General features: G+C 37.3%; 2 protein-coding genes across 3 annotated transcripts; one reads left to right on the top strand and one right to left on the bottom strand.

Moving 5' to 3' along the window:
• Positions 1–1786: 1786 nt before the first annotated feature.
• LOC117632940 (NDR1/HIN1-like protein 13) lies at positions 1787–2940 on the bottom strand. Its single transcript, XM_034366579.1, has one exon. It carries the CDS (start codon positions 2735–2737, stop codon positions 1937–1939), a length of 801 nt encoding a protein of 266 aa, XP_034222470.1. The 5' UTR covers positions 2738–2940; the 3' UTR covers positions 1787–1936.
• A 3040-nt stretch (positions 2941–5980) lies between these two features.
• Positions 5981–9067, top strand: LOC117633241. 2 transcript variants are annotated; one of them, XR_004586584.1, is made up of 8 exons: positions 5981–6136; positions 6259–6384; positions 6490–6707; positions 7214–7357; positions 7578–7795; positions 7958–8216; positions 8332–8660; positions 8763–9067. XR_004586584.1 is itself a non-coding variant. In XM_034366960.1 (7 exons), exons 1-7 carry the CDS (start codon positions 6061–6063, stop codon positions 8458–8460), a joined length of 1170 nt encoding a protein of 389 aa, XP_034222851.1. In that variant the 5' UTR covers positions 5981–6060; the 3' UTR covers positions 8461–9050. The 2 variants fall into 2 exon arrangements, 1 of the variants encoding a protein (XP_034222851.1); XM_034366960.1 differs by having other exon boundaries at positions 8332–9050.
• The last annotated feature ends 253 nt before the right edge of the window (positions 9068–9320 follow it).

The following is a 9320-nucleotide window of genomic DNA, read 5'->3' as shown; positions in this document are numbered from 1 at the left end:
TTTTATAAAAAGGGAAAAACCACAATTTCTAGTAACAGATAATGCTTCCTCCAATGATGGATGTATTAGCTACATGAAGAAGAGGTTAGAAAAGTGGAATTCACTCATAGGTGATGGTAGTTTGTTGCATGTGAGGTGGTGCACATATTACAAACTTGATTGTAACCGATGGAATGAAAGAAATTCATCAATCTATTGAGAGTATTCGCAATTGTGCTACGTACGTTTGGGGGTCATCCCAATGGTTAGAGAAGGGCTTGTTTGGAGATGGAGAAGGTTGATACTAGAACCATGGTTCCTTTAGATGTGTGCACAAGATGAAATTCAACTTACATAATGTTGTAGAGTGTTGAAGCGCCAAAAAGGTTTTGAGAGGATGGAGGAGGATGGCCCAAAGTTTTTGGAGTACTTTGAGGAGTATGAAGCTCATGGTAAGGAAAAGAAGAAAAGAGTTGGGCCTCCAACTTCGTTGAATTGGGATAATACAAAGGTATTTGTCAAATTTTTGAAGAAGTTTTATGATGCTACTTTGAGGTTTAGTGCATCAAAAACCGTGTCTTCTAATTCCCCACTCTATGAGATATGTTCTTTTTTGGAGGAGATAGACACAATGATGAATGTTGATGATGTTGTTATGTGCAAAAATAGCAACAATGATGAAGAGAAAGTTTGATAAATATTGGGGAAATGTGAATAACATCAACAAGTTATTCTTTGTGACGATTATTCTAGATCCTCGATACAAGATGGAATATGTGAAATTTTGCTTGGATGACTTGGTGTAGAAGTGCAAATTTGATTTGAATATGAAACAACTCATGGAATTGTATGTGTATATGTAATGGAAATTTATTTGTTTTTATTTGGATTTTCTTTTGAACTTTGCATATATGCAAATTGTGATTGAGATTACTCTCTCAATTTGCTATGGACTGTAATAATAATTTCTGTATTTGGACATGTGTGGTGGATGATGATTTGCTATGGTTTTAAGGTTTTTTGAAGTATTTGAATGATGAAAACTTTAGATATCTAGAGTTGGAGAAATTGGACTATACAAGAACTGTCCAAACTTGAATTGTTGAAATCTGACCAAAAAACAGAATGGCCTGGAAAACTTTTTAAAAATTAAAAAAAAAAAAAAAAAAACCTTCAATTGTTGCTTTTGTTGGGGCTCGGCAAATAAATCTGACCAAACCAACCCGGCCCGCCTCATTCGGGTTTGGACCAAACTCGAAAATGGGCCTAAAAAAAAGGTCAACGGTTTAGCATTCGGGCCTACCAACAAGGCCCGGTTTGGAGTGCTGTTTGGGCCCATAACCGACCCGACCCGTGTGCAGCCCTACGGTTAGGGCATTTAGTTTTTGGTGATATTCTTTATTTATTACACCTTAATAAATATTTGATATTAAAAAGGCAACATAGATTACGTCTCCAAGAAAAAAGATTGGAGAGAGAAAATTCTTTTGTTTTATTTTTATGAGAGAAAATAAAATTAATGATTGTCTATTTAAAAAATTAAAACTACTTATCATATCAAGTTTAATCTCAACGACTGAAAGTGGAGTAATCTAATGCCCCAAAAATTGTGTCAAAACTTGTGTGAAAAACGTAGTGCCATGAATCCGTGGAAGCAAGAAACAGGGGAAATCAGACCAAATTAAAAACAAATCCAAATATTGATCCTCGACTGAAAATCGTACCAAATGCTTTTTCTCAAATTTGGACTTCCAAACTCATTTTCTCATGACAGAGTTTTCTAATCATTATCTCACAAAATAAAATGTTATCGTGTGTAAATAATTGTAAGTATCTCCAATAAATAATTGTATGAATCAAATCGTATCGTCTAAATTCACACCAAAAAGAAGAACAAATTGTCTAATTCTAAAACAAAAATTAAAGCGCATAACAAAACTAAGCATATTCCATTATTCTACCAAGGATCCACGCTGTAATCACAGTCCCTAGACACAATGTTGGCGTCTGCTGTCAGTTTATTGACCGTTAAGTGACAGGCAACCTTTACGGTAATCGTCCACGTCTTAATGGGCCCCACTTTAATTCTAACGGGCGCTCTCAGGTCCAACTCTAACGGCACCTTCCCTTGCTTCTGCGCATCCACTAAGCCCTTCTGCACTGCGCTTGTCAGCTCGATCCCGGACCCAGTTAACGCCGTTCGAAACTCTGTTACGTTCTTTGACGGCTGGTAAAACGCTGGCAGAACGCCGTCACACAGTTTGATGTCGGAGTAAAAGAGCTTGACGGAGCTCTCTCTCTCGTAGTAGATCCCGATCTTCTTGTTAGGGTTCTGGGCCCGGACGGTGACGTGGATCTCGGGCGAGATGGCGGACGGCGGGGACGACGTCGTTGTGAGGTTGAAGCCTTTGAATGCGATGCTCTCAACGGAGTAGTTGGGGGCCTCGGGGCGGACGACGAGGTAGAAGATGCCGGCGGCGGCCGCGGAGAGGAAGACGATGGCGGCGAGGAGGCCGAGGAACCAGCAGCAGCAGCAGTGGCAAGAGCTCCGGCGAGGCTTCCGATGAGTGTAGCTCTGGTAGCGGCTGGCATTCTCCGGCGGCGGGACCCGGTAGACCTGATCTTTGGGGATCTGGATGACGTAGGTGCCCGGCGGAGGGACGGGCTTCTCAGAGTCTGGCGGGGAGGGCCTTGATAAGGACAACGGCGTCGTTTCGGTGTGAAAGGGCGAGTCGCGCGGGTGGACTCGGTCGGCCATTTGGGGCTGCAGTGAAATTGAAACGAACTACAGAGAGTGAGAGGTGGGCGGAGATTTTTGTCTGACAAATGAAGAAAGCAGGCCAGAGAGAGCGAGGAGAGAGAGTAAGATGAGCTCTGATGTATTTTTGGTTTTCATTTATACATACTGAAACCGCGTTCGAAAAGGGTATAAATGGAATTTTAGAAAAATAATTCGCTGATTGAAAAAATTTCGCACACGGACGATACAATAGGTCTGTAATTATGATTTTTTTTTTAATTTTTAAACGAGGATAATTAAAAATCTTTACCATAAATGCATTTCTAATTCCAAAACGAAGGGAATTAAATTTGATTGAGGGACCAACAAATTGCATGATTTGAAAATGGAATTTAAAAACAAAAAGGAATAAAAATTTGGGGAGGAGATTCTTTTGAAATACTTATTTATTTATTTATTATTTTAAAAATGCATAGGTTGTGACAGGAAAGCACTAGTGTCGTCTACACGTATAATTGAAAAGTGTTTTAAGATTTATAGTGTGGCGCACGTTATAGACAAAACAATTCAATAATTTCCAGATTTTTCGGTAATTTCTCTTTTCCCAAGTTTAATTGATGACATCTTTTGACAAATATGGGAGAAAGCCAAAAATTAATTGACAAATGAGGTATGCTAAAGATTAGAAAGTTGGCTTAGAGGTGGATGTGCTCTTTATTCTGTAACTAAGTTTGAATCTTCCTTCTCATTAGGGATGGTAACAAACAGGGTAGAGGCCGTATATGGCAATATCATTTCCGACTCCGCCTCTACCCTCATCCCCTTTAAGCGGTTTCGAAGAATCCCAGTCCCCGCTTCCCATCTCTGGCCCTATCCCTGTCCCCACTCCCATTGTCGTTTAAGTGGTTTCGGAGAATCCCTGTCCCCGTACCCCATTTCCGACCCAAATCTCCTATTTTTTTAAAGAATTTTTATGTTTTCAAGATAATCCCCTTTTTTGTGGTTTAAATTAGTTTAAAGTAAAATATCGTTTGTATAAAAACATAAAATAAAAAATTAGAAAGTGAAAATCATAACATAGCCTGAGCTTATTTGTGGTTGGCTATTTCCTTCTTAAAGTAAACGTATGATTGCATAAGTTTGATTCAAGTGTTAATGAAGAACAAAGAAGAAGAAAAAAAGAAATTGAGGAGGAAAAAGAAGTTAAGATGAATGGATGATAAAGGAAATTAGATGAAGAACAAAATGGGCAAGAAATATAAACATACTAGTACAAGTATAAAGGAAGGAGATTTACCTGATGAAGAAAGTTGAAAGCCGATAGCTGAGAGAGAGAGAGAGAGAGAGAGAGAGAGAGAGAGAGAGAGAGAGAGGGGCAGAGCAAACCAAACTCTATAAGCAATTAGCTATATATAAGGTAGCTCTCAAGTCTTGGATTAGGTAGCTGCAATTGCTGATGAAGATGCCTCAGTCTTTACGGAGTATGCCAACTGAACGAGTCTCTGCTTTTCTATGTGTATATATATAGAATTTTGAGTCTCTGTATTTAACATCGGTGCGTTTAAACGGATTAAAAACAAATTAAAGAAAATTTAATAGTCTGACTGAGTAAGAAGGGTTTGGTTGGGTTGAGTTGGGTACAGTTCATTCCTTCTTCTTCATGTCAATTTATTTTAATTATTTATTGTTTAAGTAAACAAAATCCCATCTTAATAATTAGCTTTATCTATGCAAGAAACTGGAAAGAGAGAGAGAGAGAGAGAATGCATCAAACTTTCAAGGAAGTGTTCAAATAAATGTCTTTATCTGCCTCGTCCTCAACTGATTTAGAGTGCGTGTGCAGGCGGGGCACGCAGGCAGGCAAGGCAGGCAGGCTTGCATTGCAGCTGTGAAAGATATTATGGTATCAAAACATTTGGCTAAATGGCACAGTTGGCACACGCTTCCTTACCAACACACTCTTTCTTTCTTTCTTCCTTTCTTTCTGCTTGTTTGCAACCAGTACCATACACGCTTGTCTTTTAAGATTGCTATCTTTCCTACGATATATCCTACTTTCACATCTCCAATATAAAAATAATTTCAATGCAAAGGCATTTATATTCCATTCACATTTTTGGATGTAAATCTAACTTTGGTAGAAGGGGGCGGGCGTACTACCTTTGTTGTCAATTGGTCTAGCCACATATGCAATAATATGATTTTTGCTACAATGGGAAGATGTTAATGTGAAGATGTAATTTTAGATTTTCACGAACTAATTTATTTTTGTGTTAGCTTTGATTTTTCTTTTTCTCAATAAATAGATTAAATTTTTTATAATTCCTATAAGAGGATTTCGTCCCACACGGAACATTGGATCATGAAGTACAAACAATTAATATGAAACGCTGGTTTCTTATCATGTGTTTGCACAAAATGCGAGATCTCGACAAGATAAGATTTTATCTCACATTAACTGTTGAATCAAATAAAGTAGATTCAATATCACCTCTAAATTCTGGAAAAAAAATAATAATTATATCATCTCTAAATTGCACAAATTCAAGATCTGATATGACAATATTTCATCTCATCTTAAATTGTTGGATGAGATTCTATCATCTTCAGCTCAACACTCTGTCATCCAAATTATCTATAAACATCAAAGTTTTCTTAGTCTCTTTGCAATCACTCCATCAAAATCATCTATCTATTATCTGAATATAATTTTCCTCCACTATACTACAATGAGCCAATGAAACTTGTTTGACTCCAATTCCAAAGATGAAATGATGGTGGACGTGAACGCATTGAGAGATAGCCAAGAAAAATAATCCAGACAAGGCCAGACATGGTGGTTTGTCGTCAAGGAGGTATGTACCAAGAGGACATTTGTGCCTTATGAAATATTATTTTTGTGCCACTCCTACGTTGTTGTCAAAATAAAAGTATAAGTTAGTTCCAAAAAATAATATAAGATATCCAATAAATTAATAAAATCATTGGATCCACTCTTGGATGGGAAAATTCCTAAACTTCTGTTCTTTGGGTGGTAAATGCAGCGACCCCTAATAATCGAGGTGGTATTTATGTAAAATTTCCTTTAAAAAATTGTACAATTTGGCATTCCTGTGCTATGAAAATAAATTTAATGACGTCTCGTTTACCTGGCTGGGCAACTCAGACCCAATTGAATTGAGGCCCATAGAAAAAGCCCAGAAGAAAAAGAAACAACAAAACAAAAACAAAAAACTGAAATTAGGGACAGATACGATTAGAAACAGTGCAGTTTTCTCTCTCTAACAATAGTTGATCTGATGCAGTATGCAGCGGAATCAGAGTGAGCAATTGGTTAGGCGATGAGAGTGTGCAGCGGATGGCGTCGTTTCCTCATCTTTCTCCCTCTTATTTTCATTCTTCCTCACTTCTTCTCCGGTGAGCTTTCTGTTCTCTTTCTACTTTCTTTTATTTATTTATTTTAATTTTTAATATCCCTTATTTGAGGCTAAACTCTGAAGAAACAACATTCAAATTCACAATTGAAGTTTAAATTTCAGTCAAGCAATTGCATTATAACTCTAATGTGGAAGATTTGCCCAAGAAGAAACAAGGCAACAAATCCAATCACTTGGTTCTTGGACCTGCTGCTGGTCAAGGCTTGAGAAATCGCCTCCAATGCCAAGGTTATTCAATTTCTTTATCAAAATAAATCAAATCAGATTCTTTTGTTCATATAATTTGATTAAATCGGATTTGGGTTTGTGTGGTTGGTTTTCTCATCTGGGCAGGCATCAAAGCTCTCAACCAAACCCATTCTTCAGCCTCTTCCCATGTGTCCAGTGGGGTTGATGACATTGCCTTTGTCACTGTCTTCACCATATACAACTCCACTGTCAATGGGCGCGCCGACGATCAATTGTCACACTTGGTAACCGTTGGGAATGCTTCTTATACTAAAGTGGAGAGGTCAATGGCCATCTTGAATGTCTTCATTAACTTCATTCAGGTAATCGTTAGATAGAACATAATGGATTAGTTGCTCAAGTCCATTGTTTTTCTAACACTAAACAAGTACCATTGTGATTTATCATGTCTTTGCTAATTTCTAACAGATCTTGGGGTACATGTTTGAGGTTTTGTGAGCTCAATATTGATATGGTGAAATTGCAACTGATGGAATGCGGATTGTCTAACGTGGTTTAAACAGAGTGTGTAGAAAATTGCATTAATCTCCCATGGCAATTCCACAATAAGGAGTGTGTTCTGTTCCCTGTTTAAACCAAGGAATGACTGTAATTGAATGGTTCTATATTAGGATGTGCAGACTTTTTAGAATGGTAGGAAAAATTAGGGGTTTTTATTATCAGCAGACTTTGTAGTTTGGATTTCGTATGATACAGATACTTGGTTAGAAGGAAGTCAATATGCTAATTTGTAAACATTTTAGTATATGCTGTTGAAATTTTATTTATCATTTTGAAATCCCAAATTCATGTCTTTACATACTTGCAGGTATCAATGCCCCGGAGCAATGTAGTCATTCTAACTGACCCAGAATCTGATCTTTCAATGCACAGAAATGGGGTCACTGTACATCCAATTCAAGGTGAATATTCACGTGACCAGTTGATGCTTCAAAGAATCAGGTCATACATTGTAAGAGCAAATTATGTTAATAACAAGTAGAAAAATCTGTTGTTTATCAGTAGCTATGCTTCTCAGAAATTTTACATAGTTTATTTCATTAGTTAAGACCTCTCCTTTTTACAGTAGGAGGGTGCTTTAACATGAAATTGTTCCCATGTGTAATAGTGCATTTATCAGTCATTAGAAAAATGCTTTATTATGATGCTTGTTTCGGATTTCTGTGATTCAGACCTTCCTAGAAACAAAGCTGGAGGAGCTTTCTCAGAAGCAGGGGCATAATCATCATTATATATTCACTGACTCGGATATAGCTGTGGTTGATGATCTAGGATACATTTTTCGTGAGTACCCGAATTTTCATCTGGCACTCACGTTCCGAAACAACAAAGCTCAACCTCTGAATTCAGGATTTATAGCAGTGAGGGGTACTTCCGATGGCATTTTAAGGTGCATTTATCAATTATCTGGTTTTCTTTTTCATGTTAGATCGGTTGGTTTGCAACAGAAGGGATATTTAACTGGAAGTTAATGGTTACTGTATACCAGAAAACATAAATGCGGTGTTTCTTCTGGACCATTTTCCACATCTCACATACTGTATCGATGCAGGGCGAAGATTTTTCTACAAGAAGTACTAAAAGTTTATGGATCAAGGTACATGGGAGCTTCTAGAATGCTTGGGGATCAGCTAGCTCTTGCCTGGGTGGTGAAGTCACACCCATCTTTTGATGCAAAGAAATTTACCAAAGCCCTAGCTTTCATAGAGGATCTTGGCGATGCTTCAGTGTTGTTTTTACCCTGTGCTTTATACAATTGGACACCACCAGAGGGCGCAGGTCAATTTCATGGCATGCCCTTGGATGTTAAGGTATGCTGCAACTGTCCAAAACACACCACCTATTGAATAGAAACAAATATGATACTCAATTGTGGTTATTTTTAAAATTCTTCTCAGTCCCTTCTATGATATATCCTGGATATAGGTTGTTCATTTCAAAGGATCAAGGAAACGCCTGATGCTCGAGTCTTGGAACTTCTACAATTCCTATTCTGACATTTCAGATATGTTGTGCCTGATACTAAAGAGTGGGAGAACAAAGTACGATTTCTGACCAAAGTGATTTGGTTTAGTGCATATAAGTTACGCACTACAAAGTTGATCAGGACCTGCTGATTTCATTTGAGGAGAGAAGGATACTATTTGATGATTTTGAAACTGGAGATGTAGAGTAAATAGTCTTCTAGTCAACTTGGACACATGAATTACATATTACGGATTTGATTGGGGACCTTCCGATTTCATTCAAAGAAGGTAGGAAACTGTTTAAAGATACTGAAAATTGGAAATATAAGGTAACTGGTTTTCTGGTCGCCTTGGTCTCTTTTGGTTGCTCAAATGGTGTTTCTGTTTCAGGGGTACATCAAAGTTTGTTTTTGTGCCGAGTAAATGAGCTAACTCTTCTAAGGTGTTCTTCCATACTAGACACAGATTGGGTATTGCTGGATGGATTTAGTAGAGGATAATGATTGACTAGCTTCTATTTGTATCTTGTAAAACTGTTTTCTTTGAATTTTTTTCATTTTTGGTAATGGGGAGTAGGTAAGTTAGTATTGTAGAACTTTTGGGTTTACTGTAACAAGTAATTGTTTGATGCCACCGTCAGGGATTTTGTTGCTAAAGTGGTTGAAAGCAGTTATCCTTGAGGTTTTGTGTTTGAATCCCTCTTTTTCCAATATCACTTGTATGAAAAAAAAAAAAAATTTATTTGATGCGACCTGAATACTGCTTGTGTGAAAAATTTATTTAATGCGATGAAAACAAACGTGACATATTATGAGCTTACTTATAAAAAGTGTACAATGACAGTAATGTGAGCTAAACTTTTTATATAATAAATAATAATAAAATTAAAAATAAAAAAAAGTTGAATTACATTGTCCTTCCAACTATAATTTGACCGGTTTAGTTCGG

This window comes from Prunus dulcis, chromosome 6 (assembly GCF_902201215.1).
Source record: "Prunus dulcis chromosome 6, ALMONDv2, whole genome shotgun sequence".
NCBI classification, from domain to species: Eukaryota; Viridiplantae; Streptophyta; class Magnoliopsida; order Rosales; family Rosaceae; genus Prunus; species Prunus dulcis.
Note: the sequence above shows the minus strand (reverse complement) of the source record. Positions and strands in the feature narration are given on the sequence as shown.

Coding starts and splice junctions, on each gene's coding strand:
- LOC117632940 (XM_034366579.1), bottom strand. CDS start 2,737: ATGGCCGACCGAGTCCACCCGCGCGACTCGCCCTTTCACACCGAAACG.
- LOC117633241 (XM_034366960.1), top strand. CDS start 6,061: ATGAGAGTGTGCAGCGGATGGCGTCGTTTCCTCATCTTTCTCCCTCTT. Junction 6,385..6,489: donor AAATCGCCTCCAATGCCAAG/GTTATTCAATTT, acceptor TCATCTGGGCAG/GCATCAAAGCTCTCAACCAA. Junction 7,796..7,957: donor ACTTCCGATGGCATTTTAAG/GTGCATTTATCA, acceptor GTATCGATGCAG/GGCGAAGATTTTTCTACAAG.